The sequence below is a fragment of the Orycteropus afer genome, unplaced genomic scaffold (genome assembly GCF_000298275.1).
Source record: "Orycteropus afer afer isolate SDZICR_OR568_19922 unplaced genomic scaffold, OryAfe1.0 scaffold00002, whole genome shotgun sequence".
Lineage (NCBI taxonomy): Eukaryota > Metazoa > Chordata > Mammalia > Tubulidentata > Orycteropodidae > Orycteropus > Orycteropus afer.
The window spans coordinates 22,104,179-22,130,327 of record NW_006921589.1 but is presented as its reverse complement, the minus strand read 5'-3'; the positions used below and the strand labels follow the sequence as shown (position 1 = coordinate 22,130,327).

At 38.2% G+C, this 26,149-nt stretch overlaps 1 protein-coding gene across 1 annotated transcript in view; it reads right to left on the bottom strand.

The window, feature by feature from the left end:
* KANSL1L (KAT8 regulatory NSL complex subunit 1 like) overlaps positions 1 to 26,149 on the bottom strand; it is a 162,642-nt gene that overhangs the window by 75,114 nt on the left and 61,379 nt on the right. Inside the window, exon 3 of the mRNA XM_007935904.1 lies at positions 200 to 388. Within this exon, the coding sequence (XP_007934095.1) occupies positions 200 to 388 (189 nt within the window). The remainder of the gene's footprint in view (positions 1 to 199; positions 389 to 26,149) is intronic.

The window sequence follows — 26,149 nt, the reverse complement described above, 5'->3', positions numbered from 1 at the left end:
GGGCAATCCTACTTCCGTAGTGATACTGCCTCGGAAACCCAAGGAGGGGTCGCTATGAGTCGGGGCCGACTGGACGGCATATAACAACAACAACAACAATTATAACCCAGGCACACATACATATAATAATGTTTACTTAACCAGTTTATAAAGTCGATTAGAAATCATTTCATGCCAATCTACTCTTGTTTCACTTTACCTGTTTTTCTATGTTTCGAAGAAGTAGTGTAGGGCTACTAGGTGACATTTCAAAATCTTGTTCTGGTAAACAATCTTGACTATCTTGCGGAAACTGTGTAGTATTTAATGAAGCCGCTTGGTTTGCAAATTTTATTTGTTTCTTCAAAATGTCTGTTGGAAGTTGACAATCTTCCAGGATCACTATCCCCTAAACAAATAGTAATTAAAGAGTTAAAATAAAAAAAAAAATTGACTGCTAAATCATCTTAAATGTTACAATCCACTTGAAACCACACTTTTTTTATTATATCCCTTGAAAATCATAAAACATATACTCAAAACTACAGTTTAACTCTGTAAAGAATTGGCTGGTTTAAAAAATGTGCAGCTAAATTAACAAGTATGGCTAATGATTTGGGCTTGTAACATTTTGCTCACAGCTTACAATTACTTTTCTTCTTACTGGTTTCAGTTATTCACATTAAAAGTGTGACACATTTAGAAGAAGGTTAAAGGCCTATTACATTCAGAATATGGACATTTCAGATTGAAGACCAGAATATTTCCTAACATAATCTTTTGATATTTTGGTCACTAGCTTATATTTCATTTCCATTTGAGTTTTATATAATGAGCAGTCCCAATTTTATAAATTAAAACACTGAACTTAAAAACATCCAAACGCTCTAACTCTGTAGTAACACCCAATAGAGCATCCCAATGAGCCCTGCCACTGCTGCTGCCAGGCAGCAACCACCGGCAGAGCTGCACAAGGAGGTAAAGCACTCTCTGGGCCAATAAAAGTTCTTGCTGCTTACAGGGTACCTGTGTTAATAATGAGGAGGCACAGTCTCAACTTTGATGGGATATTTTCTGAAAGTAAAGGAGCTGGGGAATTAACAGGAAGCTGGCTGCCCACACACTTACCCCATCCCATTCATACACACACACAAAATTACTCCTGAACTGGCTTGTTCAGAGCTCTCCCATGCTCCCAGCTTCCTCACTCTAATTCACTAATCTCACTTTAAGGTTCTCACCTTTAGATCCCTCAGAGGCAATGGAGGCAGGAGAGAAAGGGGGGGAATGGTGTGTACAGACATGATCTGAATGGTTTATATTCTCGTCTCATGATAAAATTTCTTCCCTTCCTACCCCATCTACCATCCATATATATGCTGAGAAGAAATGTCATATATATATATATAATTTCATAACCCCTAATTACAAAATGATTCTATGGAAAAATCTATTTTGTGTTTCAAAAGTCCAATTTCTAAATCTTTAAATACTACCTTTGTATAAGTTGAGGCCCTGCTATACTTAGTTCAATGTAAAATGGTATTTAAAAAATTCAACCAGGGAGACATTCATCCTCAGCTACATAATCAATTCCCCCCCCCAATTGTTAATCTGGATAAAGTTCTCACAATGGGAGAAGAGTGTCCCCATGATGATCTGCCATGGTCAAGAACAGAGGGAAAAGAAGAGAAGATTTAAATCATTTGGGGACACTGCAAAGAAAGTTACTTTCTGTCCTTAACAATCAGAAAAATAATCATCTAATGGCAGATAAAACAAGGTAAAAAACAAATTTTAAGAAAAATGAGTTGCGGTAATTGAGACAAGTGAAAACCCTGGCATAAGATGAAAACAACTGCTTCAGAGAAGACAAATGTTCCTGATAATAACAATAGATAATAACAATAGAAAGATTGCTCTCCTTGATGGTCCTCACAGAGAGGACACTGTGTAAGAAAAAAAATAAACAAGCAAGTGACTCAGGAACATCTTTATTATCCACATAAAGTGACCAAAACTAATTTTAAGTAAGAATTTAAATGGAAATGTTTAAACATGCAAAATGTACAACTTAAAATGTGGAAGACCATAGTATAGGAAAACAAAAGAAATCTATGAGAAAGATCATTTGATATGGGATGGCAAGCTTTTCTTCAAACCAAAAATAACCAAAAAACCAAACTCACTGCCATCGAGTCAATTCCAACTCATAGCAATCCCTTGGGTTTCCAAGGCAGTAAATCTTTATGGAAATAGAGTGCCCAGTCTTTCTCCTGTGGAGTGGCTGGTAGGTTTGAATGGCCAACCTTCTGGTTAGCAGTCAAATGCCTTAGGCAATACATCACTGCAGCTCCTTAGCTTTTCTTCTAAGAAAAATTATTTTTCTGAGGGTGAGAGGAAGCTATGAGTGGAAAGTTGAGGCAGGTAAAAGGAGAAACATGGAAAGTTGTAATTGTTGACAGCTGCTTCCAGAACAAGGAAGAATGCTGCTAACAACTGCTTTCTTTTTTCTGAAAATTTAAGAAAAATTTAGAACACTTGCTATGAGGGCAGGAATGCACAGGAAAGGAGGACACAGGGAAAAGGTAACCATAGGGAGGAAGTGGGAAGACAGCTGTTACATTGTGGGCACTGCAATTAATGTCATAAAACAAAATGTGTATGAACTGTTGTATAGAAAATGAATTTGTTCAGCAAACTTTCACCCAAATCACAATTAAAAAAAAAAAAAAGAAATAGAACACCTGGAGCGTGGTAAAGAGGGGCAAAAGACAACTTAAAGATGGAAAATTTGTAGATACACTAGTAGATTTACTCACTGTGGGATTCTTGACTCAGTACAAACTAGAACTTTCTTAATCAGCAGCTGTCTAATCGATTCTGACTCATGGGGACCTCATATGTGCTTTTTAAAACAAGATATTTATAAAAGAGCATCTCTCAGCCTCTTTCTATTCTTCTTATCTCTGAGAAAAAAAAAAAAAAGAAGCTGTTTTTCCTTTCAAAGTATACTAAAAAGAAAGTCTGTCTCAAAATAGTATTACCCTACCCTTCTCACTTATTTTTCTTACAAGAGCTCAAGAAGCTGTAAAAGCAAAGAAAGGGGTGTTTTCCCTATTTATTATAATACTAGCTCTATTAAACTGCACATAAATTAACATCCAAAAGAAAAGTCAATACATTGGTGAAAAGCAACTGGGTTCTTAAAAGACTGCAAGTGGACATCTAAGATGCAACAATTGGTCTCTCCTTGTCCAGAGAAAAGAAGGGTGAAGAAAACCAAAGAAGCATACAAAAAATTAGTCCAAGGGACTAGCAGACCATGGGAACTTCAGCCTACATGACCCTGAGACCAGAAGAACTAGATGGTGTCTGGCTATCATCACCAACCACTCTGAAAGGGATCAAAATTGGAGACCCTAGAGAGAGTGAGAGAAAATTGTAGAACAAAACTCAAAATCAAAAAAAAAAAAAAAAAAAAAAACACCATTATTACTGGTCTTATAGAGACTGGTAAAACCCCCGAGACTATGGCCCCTAGTCACTTTTTGGGCCTTGAACTGAACTCAGTCCTCTGGCTTAAATTCTAACCAAACAATAGACAGGGCTACAAGGTGAACAATTACACTAGGTGGGTACATTCCTTAGACCAATCAACCATGGGAGACCAGAAGGATAGCATCTGTGCAGGGAGATAGCTCAGAGGGTAGGAATGCATAGGAAAGAAGGACACAGGGAAAAGGTAACAACAGGAAGGAAGTGGGAAGAAAGCTGTTACATTGTGGGGATTGCAATCAACATCATGAAACAAAATGTATATGAACTGCTGAATGGAAAATGATTTTGCTCTGTAAATTTTCACCCAAATCGCTCTCTTTCTCTCTTTCTCTCTCTCTCTCTCACATACACACAGACACAGACACACACACACACACAAAGATAGGTCAAAAACTCATAAGATTTTACTATTTTCTAAGCAAAGAGTTTTTTGCTTAGTTTTGAAATCAGAAAAAAATGAAATTAAGATGAATTTTTTAAATTTTAATTTTCCTGTTTAATAGTTTGAAAAACTAACAAGATTTATCTTCTATTTAATATGGATTCTGTAAACCACGTGGAGCACAGTTGTACTCTGACACACACAGGCCCACCATGAGTTGGCAACAGGTTAACGAAACTATATTATAAGGAGTAGAAGCCTCACACAATTACACAAGGGAACAGCCGTGATGGTAAAGAATCTGCGATCCCTATTGTACCAGACATGGCTTATATTCCACTTTATTCTACTCAGTCCTAAACTCTTACTCTAGTCATAACATTGTATGGGGCAGAGAGGCAATCTTAGATACTTTTTACACATCAGCCAAGTCAAGCTCACAGAGCTAGAACATTCTGTGTAAGACTACCAGCTCTAATCACAACCAAAGTGGAGTTTAACATGTGAGTTTCTTAAGCCAGAGTTCATCTTTGTCTATCACACAACTATTAAATAATTCCTGTGACCTTCTTCCAATGTGATCCCTTGGTTACGTAAGTACACTAGGAAATTAATGGTTCATTTTGCTAAATCCAGTTCTTAATCATATACATTCTAGCATCTCAAATGTATTGTTGAATTAACACTAACCAATAGAATAATATAAATTCTGTGTACCAGGGGTCTTTACCCTTGGAGTCAACATAGAACAGTCACCGAAAGCACGGCTGTAAACTTAGATCAGAATGTGAATACTAGCTCTGCCACATGCCAGCAGCAGGGTAAGGTCTGGGCAAATTAATCTCTTTGTTTAGTTTCTGAATATGTATAAAACCAAAACACCAAACTCACTGCCCTCAAGTCGGTCCCGACTCATAGCAACCCCTCCTTGGGTTTCTTAGGCGGTATCACTACAGAAGTAGATTGCCCAATCTTCCTTCTGAGGAGTGGCTGCTGGGTTTGAACCACCAGCTTTCTGATTAGCAGTCAAATGCCTTAGGCATTACGACACCAGAACTCCTACCCCATATATATAGTAAGAGTAATAATACTATTTACTTCAAAGAATTATTCTATGAAATAAATGAAAAAAATATATGCAAAATACTTAACATTATGTTCATCATTATCCTGTGTGGATTACATTTGAAACTTCAATACAGACTATCTTCTGATTTGTCAAAATTTTACAAATTAATCCTGTTGTTGTTGTTAGGTGCAGTCGACTCAGCTCCAATTCACAGTGAACCTATGTACAACAGAACGAAACACTGCCCAGTCCTGTGCCATCCATCTTGTTGAGGGTCTTCCCCTTTTTTGCTGACCCTCCACTTTACCAAGCATGATATCCTTCTCCAGGGAATGGTCCCTTTTGACAACATGACCAAAGTAGGTGAGACAAGTCTGGCTATTTTCACTTCCAGGGAGCATTCCAGCTGCACCTCTTCCAGGACAGATCTGTTAGTTCTTCTGGTAGTCCATGGTACTTTCAATAGTCTTTGCCAACACCACAACTCAAAAGCGTCAACTCTTTTCGGTCTTCTTTATTCATTGTCTAGCTTTCACATGCATATGAGGCGACTGAAAATACCATGGCTTGGGTTAGGCGCACTTTAGTCTTCAAAGAAACATCTTTGCCCTTCAGCACTTTAAAGAGGTCTTTTGCAGCAGATGTGCCCGGTGCAATATGTCATCTGATTTCCTGACTGCTGCTTCCATTGGTGTTGATTATGGAACCAAGTAATATGAAGTCTTTGACAACTTCAATCTTTTCTCCATTTATCATGATGTTACTTATTGGTCCAATTGTGAGGATTTTCCTTTTCTTTATGTTGAGGTGTAATCCCTACTACAGACTGAAGTCTTTAATCTTCATCAGTAAGTGGTCACCTTCACCTTCAACAAAGAAAGTTGTGTCATCTGTGTATTGCAGATTGTTAATGAGTCTTCCGCCAATTCTGATGCCATGCTCTTCTTCACATAGTACAGCTTCTTGGATTATTTGCTTAGCATACAGATTACAGAATAAATATGGTGAAAGGATGCAACCCTGATGTACTCCCTTCCTGATTTTAAACCATGCAGTGTCCCCTTGTTCTGTTTGAATGACAGCCTCCTGGTCTATGTACAAGTTCCTCATCAGCACAACTAAGTGTTCTGGAATTTCCGTACCTCTTAATGTTATCCATAATCTACACAGTCGAATGCTTTTGCATAGTCAATAAAACACAAGTAAGGATCTCTCTGGTATTCTTTGTTTTCAGCCAAGATCCATCTGACATCAGCAATGATATCCCTTGTTCCAAGTCCTCTTCTGAATCCAGCTTGAATTTCTGGAAGTTCCCTGTCAATACACTGCAACTGTTTTTGAATTATCTTCAGCAAGATTTTACTTGCGTGTGATATAAGTGATATTGATAATTTCCATGTTCTGCAAGATCACCTTTCTTTGGAATGGGTACAAATGTGGGTCTCTTCCAGTCAGCTGACCAGGTGGCTGCCTTCCAAGTATCTTGGCATAGATGAATAAATGCCTCCAGTGGGGCATCTGTTTGTTGAAACATTTAATGGGTATTCTGTGAACTCCTGTAGCCTTTTTTATTTTTATTTTGCCAATTCCTTCAGTGCAAGTTTGACTTCTTCCTTCAACACCATCGGTTCTTGGTCATATGCCAGCTCCTGAAATGGATGAACATCGACCAATGGTTTTTGGTACAGTGACTCTGGGTATTCCTCCAATCTTCTTTTGATGGGTCCTGTACCATTCAATATTTTGCCAACAGAATACAGTACTGCCACTCAGGGCTTGAATTTTTTTCCTCACTTCTTTCAGCTTGAGAAATGCTGAGCACGTTCTTTCCTCTTGGCTTTTTAACTCCAAGTCTTTGTACATTTCATTATAATAATTGACTTTGTCTTCTTGAGCTGCTCTTTGAAATCTGTTCAGCTCTTTTATCTTGTCATTTCTTCCATTTGCTTTAGCTACTCTCTGTTCAGAAGCAAGTTTCAGAGTCTCTTCTGACATCCATTTTGGTCTTTTCTTCCTTTCCTTTTAAATGACCTTTTTGCTTTCTTCGTGGATGATGTTTTCGACATCCCTCAATTCCTCTGTTTTTCGCTCACTGGTGTTCAATGCATCAAATCTATTCTTTAGATGGTTTCTATATTCAAGAGGGATATAATTAAGGTCATATTTTTGTTCTCGTGGATATTTTGTCCTCAGCTTCAACTTGAACTTGCATATGTAAACTTCATGGTCTGTTCCACAGTCAGCTCCTAGTCTTGTTTTGGCTGAAGATATTGAGCTTTTCCATTCGGAAGGAAATGGGGCAATCTACTTCTGTCGTGATACTGCCTTGGAAACCCAAGGAGGGGTCGCTATGAGTCAGGTTCGACTCGACGACACATAATAATAACAACAACAACAACAGTTAATCTGATTCCTGTATATTCCATCTGGAGAAGTCCACATGCATAACCACCGTTTATGTTGTTCAAAAAAAGTATTTGCAATGAATAAGTCGTTGGCCTTGCAAAATTCTGTCATGTGATTTCCAGTATCATTTCTATCACCAAGGCCATATTATCCAATTACTGGTGATTCTTCTTTTGTTTCCAACTTTTGCTTTCCAAATCACCAGTAATAATCAACACATCTTGATTGCATGTGTGGTCAATTTCAGACTGCAGAAGTTAGTAAAAATCTTCAATTTCCTCATCTTTGGCTTTGATGGTTGGTGTGTAAATTTGAATAATAGTATTATAACTGGTCTTCCTTGTAGGCACATGGATATAATTCTTTCACTGACACCATTGTACTTCAGGCTAGATCTTGAAACACTGTCTGTGATGATGAATGCCACGCCATTCCTATTTAATTTGTCATTCCCAGCATAGTAGATCATATAGTTGTCTGATTCAAAATGGCTAAAACCAATCCATTTTAGTAATGTTAGGATATTGATCTTTATACATTCCATTTCATTTTTGACAACTTCCAATTTTCCTACATTCATACTTCATACATTTCATGTTCTGATTTTTAATGAATGTCTGCAGCTGTTTCTTCCCATTTTGAGTTGTGCCACATCAGCAAAGGAGGGCCCAAAAGGTTTACTCCATCTATGTCATTAAGGCTGACTCTACTTTGAGGAGGCAGCTCTTACCCAGTTGTATTTTGAGTGCTTTCTGACCTGAGGGTCTCATCTGCTGGCACTATATCGGACAACGTTTCAGGGCTATTCATAAAGTTTTCCAATAATATATCAGAGAGTGTTTCACTGCTAGTCATAAGCTTTTCATTGGCCAATTCTTTAAGAAGTGGATGGCCCATTCCTTCCTCTGAGTCTGTCTTTGTCTGGAAACTCTGCTGAAACCTGTCCACCCCGGGTGACCCTGAAATACCAGAGGCATAGACTCCAGCCTTAAAGCAACATGAAAGCCACCACAGTATGACAAACTGACAGACAAGTGGTGGTATAAGTTAACAGATCATGATATATGATCTAAAAATAAATGTATAAATAAAATAGCTTAAATGTAAAAAGCAATAATTAAACATCTTGATTAATTCTCAAGAAATGTAAGAAGAAAAACCAAAACAAAAGAACCCATTTTTTTTTTTTTTTGAGGGAAGGGAACTGTATGCTGATAATATAACTGTTTGACTTTGTCCATACAATAAACATAATCCTACTTTTAAGGGTACAAAGGGCCAAATGCAAACCTAGGCTGAACTAAAAAAATAAGGTATGGCTATATAAATCACTGAGAAGTTTCTTTTCCTTGAAATAATTTATTCTAACATATACTAATTAATCCTGTAATCAAACTTTTTAAAAAGTTTAAACAGGCATATATGACTGCTTAGAATATATAGAACATTAAAACACTCTTCCCCATATAAGAGCAGTATGAACCAGACTGTCTAGATTCCAATATAAAATTGAAAACACTAAGTCATCCCCTTAACTGGAAACTCAGAACCCACTTTCTTGAAAATTTCCAAACTGTTTTATATCTGAATCTTCCTTATAACTCTACTTGCTATAAAGATGCTTATGATACTACGTCCTTTAACAAAAGTGATCATCAGGAGAAATTATCTAGTGATCTTGAAAGGACTGGGAAATCCCAGATGAAAAGTCCAAAACTCCACTGCCATCGAGTTGATTCGGATTCATAGTAGAACTGCCCACAGGGCTTCCAAGGCTGTAAAGCTTTACGAAAGCAGACTGACACATCTTTCTCCTATGCAGCTGCTGGTGGTTTCGAACTGACAGATTTGGGTTGGCAGCCGAGTGCTTTAATCACTAAATAACTACAGTAATGAAGCATGAAACTTCCATCAGGAAAATATTCTTGAGTATGGTTTACTCAAATCTAATAAATAAAATGCATAAGCATATAGTTTTATGTCTGCCCTTCTCTTCACTTCCCTACAGACACCATTAAATTCTATAAAGCATTAAAGGTATTTATCACATTCTCACTTCCTCTCCAGCACTTACACAGCTCACATTTTTGCTCCTTTGAATACCAAACTATTTCTCATTTTGAAAACAGATATGTTGCTTCATGCCTTCACTATTCAAAGGAATGCCCCTCTCTATTTCCATCAGTTCAAGTAAACTACTAGTTATCCCTCAAAATCATACTGAGGTATTATGTCTTTAGTGATGTCTTTGACCCTGGTACTCTGGTGGCATAGTGCACAAGGCATCTGACTGTTAACCAGAAGGTTGACGGTTCAAACCCACTCCTCAGAAGGAAGACTGGGCAACCTACCTACTTCCGTTGAGATACTGCCTTGGAATCGAAACCCAAGGAAGTCACTATGCAGAGGGATTCGATGGCAGTGAGGTTTTTTTTTGTTGTTGTTCTTTTCTACTTCTACATGTTATTAAAAACACGATCACAGCACATATTATATTATAATCCAATGAACTATTTACATGTTCCATCTCTTCTACCAGAATATAAACTCATGAGAGAGCCTAAAATTTATTAATCTTTGGAGATGTGCAGACCATAGATGGGGTTGGATAACCACACAGTTCAATGTCTCTGATCTCCTCCCTCTCCTCAGCTTTGTCTTTTCACAACAATTACCATCAATTGTAGAATATTAGATTATCTTCCATGTCACCACAGTATCAGCACACAGAATATAGTTCCACAAAAACAAAGTTACAAAGAGATATTTAAAAATAGTTATGTCATGTAGGACTTCATGGAATTTCATTTAAAAATTCTTCTTTATATTATTAATTCTAAGAAGAAAAGTATTTCAAGTTTCAGGCAAATAAACCATATTTTTTGAGAAACAATGTATTTTTTAGATGTTGAAATATAAAAACATATACCCTCTGGATGTAAGTTCAAAGTTAGAAGCAAATTCCTCCTCTTTACATAATTCAGCATGTTTGATTATTGAATTGCATGCAAAGTGAACAAGAGCTACTGCTTTGTAACTAGGGCATTTTTAAGTCTGACTACACTGAATGCAAACAGATACAAAGAATAAAGATGGTATCACCATATTTTGAAAGCATTTCCAATAAAATAAGGAATGTAAATGTGCATAAAACAGAACAATTTTTTCCCCCACATTAACCAGCTGAGAAGTCCAATGGCCCTGTGATGAGTACAGGTCCCAAGCATGGTTAAATACAAGTCTGAAAATAAGAAGCTCTAGGCAAATCTATTTTAGCCCAGTCACAGTCAGTCCATGGTGTGTTCTGGAAAATGGCTGAGAATGCAGTCTCTGTGCAGAAACCACTGAACCTAGTAGGTGAGTTTAGGCCAGAGCCACACCCATTTTCACTTTTCCTGGAGCCTCTTCAGCTTCAATAGAAATAGAAATATCCCTCTGCAAATGTAGTCAACTGTAAATTAGTCTTCTTCCAAATAGAAACAATGTATTTTTAAGGTAGGGAATTTCCATGTTAAATTTTCCCTAGCTGAAATTAAATAGTAGTTATTTGTGTAATCATTTGCTTAATTTTTATCCCCATTAGACTGTAAGCATTGAAAATGTAAAAAGTGTGCATTTTTGGTCACCACTGTATACCATAAGCAAATAATAGTCACCTAATAACCAGAAGGTTGGCTGTTCAAACCCACTAGCCACTCCTCGGAAGGAAGGTTGGGCAATCTACTTCTGTAGAGATACCGCCTTGGAAACCCAAGGATGGCAGTGAGTTTTTATATATATAATATAAAGTATATATATATATATTATATATATATATACTATGTATTAAAGAAAGGAAGAGAAGGAGTAAGAGAAAGAGGGAGGAAGAGTAAGAGACACAAAATGAAGGAAGGAGAAAGGAATGAATTTTATGAAAAGATTGCTGCAATTTATGGTTTTATGTGGTGCAGTGAATTACTTAATACAGTTCTTCTAGCCTTGGTCTTTGTGACTCCCTCCAGATGATTAGGTGGAACAATGAAAATGTGATATGCTTGTGGCCCAACAAAGGGACTGAATAGCTTGCTAATAATGTAAATAAGGTACAGGACACCCTGTGGGGGTGGAACTGTGCAAATAAGGTATATGGAATCCTAACCAGAGGATTGGTCAGTTTTGACATCTCACTAGGCTTAAAAGTAGCTGCTTCAGAGTTCCACTGGAAAGGGGGATCTCACAACCATCAGGACAGAAAGAAAACCAGGAGTGGAGTGCATCCTTAGACCCAAGATCAGTAAGATCCCTGCACTGAGACAGCAGAGGGGCAGCAGAGGCAGCAGCAGCAGAGACAGCAGAACGAAGAGACCTGTACGAGACAGAGCAGTGGGCTTCTCGGCCCAAGGGGCAAGAAAGCTAAGTGCCTTCAAGCAGGAGTGCAGTGCCTCTCTGGCCATAGCTGCGCTAAAAGAGCTTTGTAACACTGGCCAAACCAGGGCAGAGTCTGAGGTCAGAGAAAAATGTGCCTGCAGCATGGCTGAGAAGTTATTCTGATGCAAGAACTGTATACAGAGTGTTCCTGAACTTGAACTATAACCTGTTACTTCCCAAATAAGCTCCGTAATTGTTGAGTATTTTCTGAGTTCACTGCAACGAATTATCGAACCCGGTAGAAAAGTAGAGTGCTGTGGGCAAGACAGTTGGTGTCAGAATTGATAAAAAGATTGGAGGGTGGCAGCATGTCTAACCTCTGCCTTATAGGAATCAGCCTTGAGCTGTTGATATTGTTCTTGAATCTTTCTCCCCTTTGTGAAGTTAGAGGAGACTGGATGCCGCCAGCACCACACCCTTTTTGCACTTTAACTACTATCACTTCTGCTGAAATAATTCTGGCTCTACATGTTCTTACAGACCTATCTTTTCTAGTATATCATATTTCCAAGTCTTTCATGGATTTCCTATAGAGTGTGAAAATCAGTGTGTCAGAAAGTAAGCACATTTTCATCAACTGTCCTATAAACCAAGTACTTTTCTCCTTTGCTGGAAGTAGCTGAGTGGAGCTATTGAAAACTACAGCTCTCCACCAATAGAGTTTTTGCTTACTTGTGTGTAGTGGAAGAAAAGAGGGGTATTGTCATAAGTGTGATTTGAAAAATTATCTCAAGTGACATAATACTCTCTTATTCCTAATTTTCTATTCCTTTGCCCAATTTTTCTGGTAATTCTCTATGACATCTAGATATTTCCTTGATACTTGTTTCCCGAGTCATCACTGCAACTCACTTTCTCATCACCTTTACTGCATACTAGATCTGGTAGAAAAAAATTCTGACATACTTCTTTTTTGCATTAGTCTATCATGCACTTAGTTACTGTGATGCTGTTAGCTACCACTAACTGGGCCCCCAACTCATGGTGACCCCCTGAACAATGAAATGAAATACTGTATAGTCCTGCATTATCCCCATGATGGTTTCAGAGCAGGCTGTTGTGATCCACAGTTTTCAGCGGCTGAATTTTAGAAGCAAACCTTTCTTCTATCTTAGTCTGGAAGCTTCACTGAAATCTGTTCAGTATCAGAGCAACATGCATGCCTCCAATGACGGTCAAGTGGCGGGACCGCATGTGAGGTGCAGTGGCCAGGAACTGACCCTGGGTCTCCTGCACGGACGGCAGGTCTACCGCTCAGCGACCAAGGCTCCATGTTACCATTACAACTACTATCAAAAACAAAAATGTGCCTGTACTGCAATATACTCCCAGGGAAATTCCCTAAATAGGGTCTGATTATCAATTAACTCTTCAACTGGGCATAAAAATTCCACCTCGAGGGCCTTTCCTTTGTCAGAAGTCCCACAACACTATCTCCATAATTTTCTCATTATACTATTTTCTCTCTCATATTACAGTTAGTTATATACATATTTATCATGTAAGGAAAACTCTGTAACTTATTCATTTTTATACTGATAATTTTTGGCAAGTTAACTCTCTCTGTCCATAATTTCCTGATCTGTAAAATAGACATAATACCTACCAATTAAGGTTGTTAAAAGTCGCTATGAGTCGGGGCCGACTCAACAGCACATAACAACAACAACAACAACATAAGTTTTAAATGAAATTACACATGTAAATTGTTCGAACCAGTTCCTCATGTATTTAAAATCTGTATTATACTTTGCTGCTATTATATCATCAGCAGCATCATCATAATCGTAAGTAATATTATGACCTAGTGCATGCAGGACTAAGAGTATAACTGACATACGGTTCAATAAATAAAAGGGAGAGAAAAAAGATACAAAGAGAAAGTATTCAAACTCTGCTGCCAAAAATCATACATACACAGTTTCACCTTTTCATATTTCCAACATGGATCCTGATCTCTAAAAATGATTTTTAAAACTTCCCCTTGAATCTTGGTGTTTTTTCTTCTAAGTCTGCTTAGCTCAATCATCTTTGGCCTTTTTGGAGTCAAGATCCCTTTTGAAAATGTGCTCAAAACCACCTACATTTTTGTCTGAAGAAAATCAGGCACAGGATAAAAATAACCTTAAGAATCCTCTATTACAAAATAGGAAAGGAATTGCAAACAAAATATTTGGAAACAATGGAGACTAAAAATTCCCCAAATTTGGTGAAAACTGTAAATCCACAGATCCAAGGAACTCAATGCATACTAAACAGGATAAACACAAAGAAAAGCACTTTAGGGCATATCATAATAAAATTGCTGAAAAACAGTGGTAAAAGGAAAATATCAAAATCAAAGGAAAAAAAAAAGACACACTATATAACTACAAATGAAGAAAAAAGATGGCCATCACTTCTACTAGAAAGTATGCAACACAGAAGAAATCTGAATGGCGTCATTAATTACTTGGGGGAAAATACCCATAGTATTCTAAAATTTAGAATGTTAAAATTACTCCTGCCCTGAGCTGTCTCCCTGTGTATACACAGCCTTTCTATTCTCCCATGGTTGTTCTCTCCAAGGAGTGTATCTACCTCAGGTAAATGTTCAACTCATATACTTGGTCTTTTGTTTGGCTGGAAGCCAACAACATAGTGTTCTAAAATTTTCTTTCAAATATCAAGCAAAAGAGCGACACTTTCTGAAAACAAAAGCTAAGATAATTTGTTGTCAGCAGACTTAATATTCTAAGAAATGAAAAAAAAAGAACTTCATCAGGTTGAAGAATACTTAATAGTGAAAAAACTGAACACTTTTCTACTAAGATTAGGAACAATAAAAGAATGGTTGCACTAATCACTTCTGTTCAGCACTGAACTGAAGGTCCTAGCCTGTACAATAAGGTAAGAAAAGAAATTAAAGGCGTACAGAAAAAAGAAAGTTGTTTTTATTCACAGATGATATAAACATAAATGCAGAAAACTTTATGGGACCTATGAAAAAAACTATTAAACAAATGAGTTTAGAAAGACACATGTTTAATATATAGAAATCCACAGAATTTCTATACTCTAGTAATGACCGTTCCTCAAAATGAAATGCTTAGAAAAAAATGAAGCAAAATTTATACAAAACTTACACAATGCAGACTACAAAATGCCATTGAGATAAAGATTAAAAGATCTAAATAAATGGCGAGACAATCCACGTTCACTTAGTCAAAGATTCAATATTATTAAAATGTCAGTTCTCCCCAAATATATCTAAAAATCCAATGATTTTTGGGAAAAGAAAATCCCACTGCGTTGTCAGTGAAGGCAGACATGGGTATATGGGTGGATAGATGGACAGATAGGCTGAACTATTAGATATGTCAGGGAGTGTACTCAAGACCATGTATAGGGTTGGCAGATAATGGTTCTACAAGTGTATTTATATATTCTGTGAGAATTCCTGGGTGTATAGTAGAGCTGACAAGGGACAAGGTTGTAGTCACTTCTTGGGCACAGCCAGCTACCCAGAGGGAGTGAGTGGTTGAACCTGTGAGCTCAGGACCATAGTTGCAGGGGACATCAAGCTCAATTGGCATAACATACTACATAAAACATTGTTCTACCCCCTACTTTGGCAAGTAGCAACTGGGATCTTAAAAGCTTGCAAGCAGCCATCTACATGCAACAATGGCTCTCTCCTCATCCAGAGCAAAGAAGAATAAAGACAACCAAAGATTATTGGAAACAATTAGTCCTAGCGAGTGGTACATCATGCGATCCACAGCCTATACGACTATGAGACCAGAAGAACTAGATGGTGCCCGGCTACCACTGTCAACCACTCAGAGGGGGATATATGTAGGAGATCCTGGATAGAGAGGGAGAACAATGTGTAACAAAGCTCAAAATCATTTGGGGGAAAAAAGGCAGGGGGAACCAGGTTTGCGGGTCTGATGGAGCCTGGTAGAACCACTAAGACTACGGCCCTTAGCTGCCCTTCAGGTCTAGAATTGAACCTACACCTGTGGCTTCCAGCCAAACAAAAGACAAGCATATGAGTTGAACATTTACCTGCGGTAAATACACTCCTTGGAGAGAACAACCATGGGAGAGTAGAAGGGCTGTGCATGCACAGAGAGACAGCTCAGGGGACAGGAGTGAATGGAGGGAAGGACACAGGGAAGAGGTAACTATCAGGAGGAATTAATTAATCCCCAAAGATAAATAAAGATCAGATTATAAACACACTGATAATAAAAGACAATAATGATGAACATTTAAAAAATAATTAAGTATTGAACTTATGTCAGAACGAATGTACACACTGGGATGGAATCCCATCATAAATCAGGGACTGCCTATACATATGCTTGACAAATGAATTTTATCCAGAATATATAAAGGACTCTTAATAAGTAGAAAACAACTGAATTAAAAAGTGGGTAAAATATTTGAATAGGTGTTGCGGAGTCAGTTCCAACTCACAGAGACACCACATATAACAGAACGAAACACTGCCTGATCCAGCCCCACAATCCCTGCTATACCTAAACCCATCATTGCAGCCACTGTGCCAATCCATCTTGTTAAGGGCCTTTCCCCTTTTCCTTGACCTTCCACTTTACCAAGCGTGGTATCCTTCTCCAGAAAATGGTGTCTTCTGACAACATGACCAAAGTAGGTCAGATGAAGTCTGGCCATTCTCACTTCCAAGGAGCATTCCCACTGCACTTCTTTCAAGACAGATTATTAGTTCTTTGGGCAGTTCATGGTACTTTCAGTATTCTTTGCCAGCACCACAACTCAAAAAAAAAAACAGTTCTTCTCAGGTCATCTTTATTCACTGTCCAACTTTCACATGCATATGAGGCAACTAAAAACACCATGGCTTGGGTTAGGTGCACCTTAGTTTTCAAAGAGACCTCTTTGCTCTTCAGCACTTGAAAGGGGTCTTTTGCAGCAGATTTGCCCGGTGCAATATGTCATCTGATGTCCTGACTGCTGCTTCCAGTGGTACTGATTGTAGAACCAAGTAATATGAAGTCCTTGACAATTTTAATCTTTTCTCCACTTATCGTGATGTTGCTTATTGGTCCAACTGTTATAATTTTCACTTACTTTATGTTGAGGTGTAATCAGCACTGCAGACTGTAGTCTTCAATCTTCATCAGTTAGTGCTTAAAGTCATCCTCACTTTCAGCAAGCAAAATTGTGTGGTCTGCATATTGCAGGTTGTTAATGAGTCTTCCTCCAATCCGGATGCCACGTTATTCTTCATATAGTCCAGCTTCTTGGATTATTAGCTCAGCATACAGATTGAATAAGTATGGTGAAAGGATACAATCCTGATGCACACACTTCTGATTTTAAACCATGCAGTATCTCCTTGTTCTGTTCGAATGACAGCCTCTTGGTCTATGTACAGGTTCTTCATAAGCACAATTAAGTGTTCTGGAATTCCTTTCTTAATGTTATCCGTAATTGGTTATGATCCACACAATTGACTATGCTTTTGCATAGTCAATAAAACACAAGTAAACATCTTTCTGGTATTCTTTGCTTTCAGCCAAGATCCATCTGACATCAGCAGTGATGTCCCTTGTTCCACGTCCTCTTCTGAATCCAGCTTACATTTCTGCAAGTTCTCTGTCAATATACTGCTGCAATCGTTTTTGAATTATCTTCAGCAAAATTTTGCTTGTGTGTGGTATTAGTGATACTGTTCGATAACTTCCACATTCTGTGGGATCACCTCTCTTCAGAATGGGTACAAATATGGGTCTCTTTCAGTCAGCTGGCCAGATAGCTGTCTTTCAAATTCGGGGGCATACATGAGTAAGTGCCTCCAGCATGACATTTATTTGTTGAAGTATCTCAATGGGAGCCTTGTTCTTTGCCAATTCCTTCAGTGCAGCTTCAACTTCTTCTTTTAATAACATTGGTTCTCGATCATATGCTACCTCCTGAAATGGATGAACAGCAACCAATTCTTTTTGGTACTGTGACTTTGTGTATTCCTTCCATCTTCTTTTGATGTTTCTTGCATCACTCAGTATTTTGCCCATAGAATATTTCAATATTGCAACTTGAGGTTTGAATTTTTTCTTCCATTCTACTTTGTAGTAAATTACATGGTATGGCTCTTTTAGCCATAGTCTTTGTAACTCCCCCTTTGCCTTGAGCAACTGAGTAGCTGATTGTTAAAGTTATTCACCTGGGGTATTTCTGTTTGAGCAGCAGGATGCAATCTTCTGGGAAGTTTGCTCTCTCTCAGGTGTGTAGAATTCTGATGTTGGGATTGGTTAGTTTTGTCACTCAGCTAGGCTCAAAATGAGCCCTCCTAGAGGCAGTAGGAATCTATCTCTCTGAATGCTGGCTGAGAGAGATGAGCTTCTGAGAAAGACAGCCGTCTGAGAGAGACTGAGCATGTTCTTGAACTTGAATTGTAGCCTGTTGTGTCCCTAATAGATCCCATACTCTGTGAGTTCTGTTTTGCCACTGCAGTGAATTATCGAACCCTGCAGAGAGGTGGTGAGTGCACTGAGAGGGATGGTTGGTGTCACAGTTAGTAAGAGGGCTGGAGGGTGGTGGCATGTCTGGTCTCATAAGAACAGTCCTTGGGCTGCTGATGCTGATTCTGTCTTCCTCTTTTGAAGTTAGAGGAGGTCAGAAGATGCCGACTTCTTACCCCTTTAGCAAGTTCTTTCAGCTTGAGAAATGCTGAGTGTATTCTTCCCTTTTGGTTTTCTAATGACAGGTCTTTGCACATTTCATTATAATAATTGACTTTGTCTTCTCGAGCTGCTCTTTGAAATCTTCCATTCAGTTCTTTTATCTTGTCATTTCTTCCATTTGCTTTAGCTACTCTCCATTCAAGGGCAAGTTTCAAAGTCTCTTCTGACATCCCTTTTGATCTTTTCTTCCTTTCCTATCTTTTTAATGACCCTTTGTTTTCTTCAAGGATGGTGTTCTTGATGTAATCCCAAAATTCCTCTGGTTTTTGGTCACTGGTGTTCAATACATCAAATCTATTCTTTAGATGGTCTCTACATTCAGGAGAGATACAATCAAAGCCATATTTTGGCTCTCATGGATTGGTTTTAATTCTCTTCAGTTTCAACTTGAACTTGCATATGATAACTTCATGGTCTGTTCCACAATCAGCTCCTGGCCTTGTTTTGGCTGAAGATACTGAGCTTCTCCATCACCTCTTTGCACAGATGAAGTTGATCTGATTCCTATGTACTCCATCTGGCAAAGTCCACCTCTATAACCACCATTTATGTTGTTGAAAAAAAGTATTTGCAATGAATAGGTCATTGGTCTTACAAAATTCTATCATGTGATCTCCATCGTTATTTCTATCACCAAGGCCATATTTTTCATTACTGGTGATTCTACTTTGTTTCCAACTTTTGCATTCCAATCACCAGTGATAATCAACACATCTTGATGGCATGTGTGGTCAATTTCAGACTGCAGAAGTTGGTAACACTCTTCAATTTCCCCATGTTTAGCTTTGGTGGTTGGTGTGTATATTCGAATAACAGTAGTATTAACTGGCTTTCCTTGTAGGTGTATGGATATTATCCTATCACTGATATCACTGTACTTCAGGATAGATCTTGAAGCATTGTTTGTGACGATGAATTCCCCCAGTCCTCTTCAATTTGTCATTCCCAGCACAGTAGATCATATGGTTGTCTGATTCAAAATGGCCAAAAACAAGCCATTTCAACTCACTAATGCCTAGGACTACTTCCAGAGGTTCAAGCCGGATTCAGAAGAGGACGTGGAACAAGGGATATCATAGCTGTTGTCAGATGGATCGTGGCTCAAGGAAGGGAATACCAGAAAGATGTTTACTTGTGTTTTATTGACTATGCAAAGGCATTTGATTGTGTGGATCATGACAAATTATGGGTAACATTGAGAAGAATGGGAATTTCCGAGCACTTGATTGTACTCATAAGGAATCTGTACCTTGACCAGGAAGCTGTCGTTTGAACAGAACAAGGGGACACTACATGGTTTAAAATCAAGAAGGGAGTGCGTCAGGGTTGTATTCTTTCTCCACACTTATTCAATCTATATGCTGAGCAAATAATCCGAGAAGCTGGACTATATGAAGAAAAACGTGGTATCAGGATTGGAGGAAGAATCATTAACAACCTGAGATATGCAGACAATACAACTTTGCTTGCTGAAAAGTGAGGATGACTTAAGGCACCTACTGATGAAGGTTGAAGAATACAGTCTGCAGTATGGATTACATCTCAATATAAAGAAAACAAAAATCCTCACAACTGGACCAATGAGCAGCATCACAATAAATGGAGAGAAGATTGAGGTTGTCAAAGAATTCACGTTGCTTGGTTCTACAATCGATGCCAACAGAAGCAGCAGTCAGGACATTAGACGACGTGTAGCATTGGGAAAGTCAACTGCGAAGGAACTGTATCAAGTGCTGAGGAGCAAGGATATCTCCTTGAGGACTAAGGTGCGCCTGACACAAGCCATGATATTTCCAATCGCCTCATATGCATGTGAGAGCTGGACAATGAATAAGGAAGACCGAAGAAGAGTTGATGCTTTTGAGTTGTGGTGCTGGCGAAGAATGCTGAAAGTACCATGGACTCCAAAAAGAACTAACAGATCTGTCCTGGAGGAAGTGCAGCCAGAATGCTCCTTGGAAGCAAGAATGGCCAGACTCCGTCTCACCTATTTTGGTCATGTTGTAAGAAGGGACCATTCCCTGGAGAAGGATGTCATGCTTGGTAGGGTGGAGGGTCGACGAAAGAGAGGGAGGCCTTCAACGAGATGGATTGACATGGTGGCTGCGATGATGGGGTCAAGTATAGCAGGGATTGTGGGGCTGGTGCGGGATCGGGCAGTGTTTCATTCTGCTGTGCATGGGGTCGCTACGAGTCGGAAACGACTCGACGGCACTTAACAACAACAATGCCTAGGATATCAATCTCTATGCATTCCATTTCATTTTTGACAACTTCCAATTTTCCTAGATTCATACTTCGTACAGTCCATGTTCTGATTATTAATGAATATTTGAAGCTGGTTTTTCTTATTTTGTAATTCCATAATGTAATGTAATATAACTTCCATAATGCAATCTAGTGCAGTATAATCAATCAATTCAGGTCATACCTACGCCTTATCATTTCTGAGTTATGAAAAGAACAAAATAGACACAGAAACACATAGGGGAAGACAAATGACATGTGATCATCTATAAGCAGAGGAATGTGAAGGACTGCCAACAGACACTACCAGAAGAGGCTCACAGAAGAAAGTGACACAGCCAAGATTTTGATTTAGAAAATAAATTTCTATTCCTTAAGTCATCTACTTACATCATTCATATCACAGCACCATTAGGTAACGAAGACACCCTATAATTGAGTTTAGAAATTTACCCATAAATTTTATATATACGTGTACATTTGTGTGTATATATAAACCAAAACCAAACTCACTGCCGTGGAGTTGAACCTGACTCACAGTGACCCCTCCTTGGGTTTCCGAGGCGGTATCACTACGGAAGTAGATTGCCCAACCTTCTTTCCGAGGAGTGGCTGGTGGGTTTGAACCGCCAGCCTTCTGGTTAGCAGTCAAGTGCCTTAAGCATTACACTACCAGAGCTCCTGATTTAAAAAATAGGAGTCAAAAATAAACTCACACTTAAACAGTTCATAGAGAAATTGCACTAAAACAAAGATAACGACAACAGTTTCCTATTAAGCATTGATTGTGGATCGAAGTAAAACAAAATTCCTGACAACTTTCATTTATCTATTTATCATGATGTTGCTTATTGGTCCAGTTGTGAGGATTTTTGTTTTCTTTTTGTTGAGGTGTGATCTATACTGAAAGCTATAGTCTTTGATCTTCATCAGCAACTGCTTCAAATCCTCTTAACTTCCAGAAAGCAAGGCTGTGTCATCTGCATATCACAGGTTGTTGATGAGTCTTTGTGCAATCCTGATGCTGTATTCTTCTTCATATATTCCAGCTTCTTGGATTATTTGCTCAGCATACAGATTGAATAAGTATGGTGAAAGGATATAACACTGACGCACACCTTTTCTGATTTTAAATTATTCAGTATCCTCTTGTTCTGTTCAAACAACTGCTTCTTGGTTTAGGTACAGGTTCCTCAGGAGGACTATTAAGTTCTGAAATTCCTATTCTTTGGACTGTTATCCATAATTTGTTATGATCCACAAAATCGAATGCCTATGCATGTTCAATAAAAAACAGGGAAACATTTTTCTGGTATTCTTTGCTTTCAGCCAAGATCCATCTGATTTCAGCAATGATATCCCATTTTCCATGCACTTTCTGAATCCAGCTTGAACTGTTACCTATCAATGTACTGATGCAACAGTTTTGAATTATCTTCAGCAAGGTTTTACTTGTGTGGGTTGCTAATGATACGGTTCCAGAAGTTCTGCATTCTGTTGTATCACCTTTCTTTGCAATGGGCACAAATATGGATCTCTTTCAGTTGGCTGGCCAAGTAGCTGACTTGCAAATTTCTTGGCATAAACAAGTGACTGCTCCAGTGCTGCTTTTATTTGTTGAAACATCTCAATGAGTGTTCTGTTAAGTCCTGAGGTCTTGTTTTTCATCAATTCCTTCAATGTAGCTTGGACTTCTTCGTTCAATATCACTGGTTCTTAGTCATATGCTACTTCCTGAAATAGCTGAAAGTTGACCAATTCTTTTTGGTACAGTGACTCTGTGTATTCCTTCCCTCTTCTTTTGTTGCTTTCTGATTGTTTAGTATTTTGCCCATAGAATGGTTCAATACTGCAACTCGAAACTTGAACTTTTACTTCAGTTCTTTCAGCTTGGAAATGCCAAGTGTGTTCTTCCCTTCTGGCTTTCTAATTCAAGGTCTTTGCGCATTTCATAATAAAACTTTACTTTGTTTTCTTAAGCAGCCCTTTGAAATCTTCTGTTCAGCTCTTTTATTTCATCATCTCTTCCATTCTCTTTAGTTATTCTGTTCAAGAGAAAGTTTTAGAGTTTTCTGGCATCCATTTTGGTCTGCTCTTCCTTTCCTGTCTTTTTAACAACATTTTGCTCTCTTTATGTGTAATGTTCTTGATGTCATCCCACAGCTCATCTGGTCTTCATTCACAGGTGTTCCATGAGTCAAATCTATTCTTCAAATGGTCTCTAAATTCAGGTGGGATATAAGGAAGGTCATATTTTGGCTCTTAAGGACTTCTTTTAACTTTTCTTCAGTTTCAAGTTGAACTTGCTTATGACAATTGATGGGCTATTCCACAGTCAGCTCCTGGCCTTGTTCTGACTGATGATATTGAGCTTCTCCATCACCTCTTTCCACAGAATGTAGTCAATTTTATTCCTGTGCATTCCATCTGGCTAGATCCATGTGTACAGTCACTGTTTATGTTGTTGAAAAAGGTATTTGCAATGATTAAATCATTGGTCTTGCAAAATTCTATAATGCAGTCTCCAGCATCATCTCTATAACCAAGGTCATATTCCCAACTAGTGATGCTTCTTCCTTGTTTCCGACTTTTGCATTCCAATCACCAGTAAGTATCAATAATATATCTTGATTATATGTTCATTCAGTTTCAGACTGTAGAAGCTGGTAAAGGGCTTTGATTTCTTCAAATTTGGCCTTAGTAGTTGTTGTGTAAATTTGAGTAATAGCAGTATCAAACTGGTCTTTTTGTAGGCATATGGATATTATCCTATCACTGAAAGCATTATACTTCAGGACAGATGTTGAAATATTCCTTTTGATGATGAACATGATGCCATTCCTCTTCAATTTGTCATTCCTGGCATAGCAGACCATATGACTGACTATCTGATTCAATATCGCCAAAACCACTCCATTTTAGCTTACAAATATCTAAGATATTGATGCTTATGCATTCCATTTCATTTTTGACAACTTCCAATATTCCTAGGTTCATACTTAATACATTCCATGTTCTGATTATTAATGAATAATTTTAGCTGTTTCTTTTCATTTTGAGTCATGCTATATCAGTAAATGAAGGTCCTGAAAGCTTTACTCTATCCATGTCATTAGGTTGACTCTCCCAACTTGTATTTTGAGTGCCTTCCAACCTGAGGGTTCATCTTCCTGCACTGTATCAGACAATGTTTGACTGCTATTCATAAGGCTGTCTGTGGACTATTTTTTTCAGAAGTGGATGGTCCCATCCTTCCCAATCTGTTTAGTCTGAAGCTCTACTAAAGCCTGTCCTCCGTGGGTGACCCTGCTGGTACTTGAAATACTGGTGGCATAGTTTTCAGCATCACAGCAACATGCAAGCCACTACAAGAAGACAGACTAACAGATGAGTGTGTGTGGGGGGGGTACACACACACACACACTCTCTCATATAAATATACATTATATGATATATATAAATTAAAATATATGTATTTTTATATAGATAATATATACAAAAATATGATGATGATAAGTGTGTGAAATATAAAAAGAAGTAGGAACTAAAATACATGATTACAACAACACATTGAGTGAGTATAATAGTTAAAATGTTCTAAGATCTTTGCACTGTTCAAGAGAACAATACTAATTTTTAGATGTTAAGTTAAATACAGATGTTAAAATTTAAGTGTAACTACAAAAGAATAAAAAAGAATTTTATTTTATTTATTTATTTATTTATTTATTTTTACAACAAAATAATAGATATAAGACATTATAATTTACAAATAAATAGAGGGTGAAGAGGGGGTTGAGAAGAAATAAACAAACTTGCCCTATGAGTCAGAATAGATTAGGCCAATGGTTCTCAAAGTATGATTCTTAAACTATGAAGATAAGAATCACCTGGAAACTTGTTGGGAATGCAAATTCCAAGGCCCTACCCTGACTCCTTAATCAGAAACTCTAGAGGTAGGTACAGCAAATTTTACAGAGTGTTTAAAAAGTCCACAAGGTGATTATAGTGTTTTGACAATCACACCAGGTGATCTGATGCATACACTAAAGTTTGAGAACCAGTGGGCTAGACTATGCCATCATAACAAAGATATACTAAAATCTCAGTAGATGATCACACACAGTTTATCTCTCTCATGCAATATCCACTGTAACTTCTGCAACTCTCCAACTAGACTGACTCCTGTTTAAGCGACTCCGTCATGTAGGCTGCTTGCTTCTTGTGGCTATGCCATCTGGAACATGTGTTTACCAGATGACCACAGCAGTGGAAGAGCATGAAAAATCATGCATTAGCTTTTAAATATTTTACCCTAGAAATGGAATATATGTCTGGAACTAACCTCACCAAACTGCAAACAATATGGAGAAAACATGAATACTTAATGGGCATTAAATATCTCTTCACCACAGCCTGCCCTTCTAGTCAATAAATATTACTTTGCCCCTCCTTCTGAATATCCCCGAAGGAGACAATCCATAGCCACAAATAATCATTAAATTCATTTCCAGGTTCAGGATCTTTAGGCCATGTAGTCTATCCACTGGGATACTGATATTGTTGTTGTTAGGTGCCATCAAGTCAGCTCTGACTCATAACGACCCTATGTACAACAGAGGAAAACACTGCCCAGTCCTGTGTCAGCCCAACAATCCTTGCCATACCTGAACACATCGTTGCAGCCACTGTATCAATCCATCTTGTTGAGGGCCTTCCTCTCTTTCACTGACCCTCCACTTTACCAGGTATAATATCCTTCTCCAGGGAATGGTCCCTTCTGACAATATGACCAAAGTAAGTGAGACAGAGTCTGCCATTTTTGCTTCCAAAGAGCATTCCAATCTGTCCTGCACTTCCTCCAGGACAGATTGGTTCATTCTTTTGGCAGTCCATGGTACTTTCAATATTCTTTGCCAACACCACAACTCAAAAGCATCAACTCTTCTTAGGTCTTCCATGTTCATTGTCCAGCTCTCACATGCATATGTGGTGACTGAAAATACCATGGGTTAGGTGCACCTTAGTCTTCAAGGAGACATCTTTGCTCTTCAGAACTTTGAAGAGGTCTTTTGCAGCAGATTTGCCCACTGTAATACATCATCTGATGTCTTGACTGCTGCTTCCATTGGTGTTGATTGTGGAACCAAGTAATATGAAATCTTTAACAACTTCAATGTTTTCTCCGTTTATTGTGATGCTGCTTATTGGTCCAGTAGTAAGGATTTTCATTTTCTTTATGTTGAGATATAATTCATATCGCAGACTGAAGTCTTTAATCTTCATCAGTAAGTGCTTCAAGTCATCTTCACTTTCAGCAAGTAAAGTTGTATCATCTGCGTATTGCAGGTTGTTAATGAGTCTTTCTCCTATCCTGATGCCATG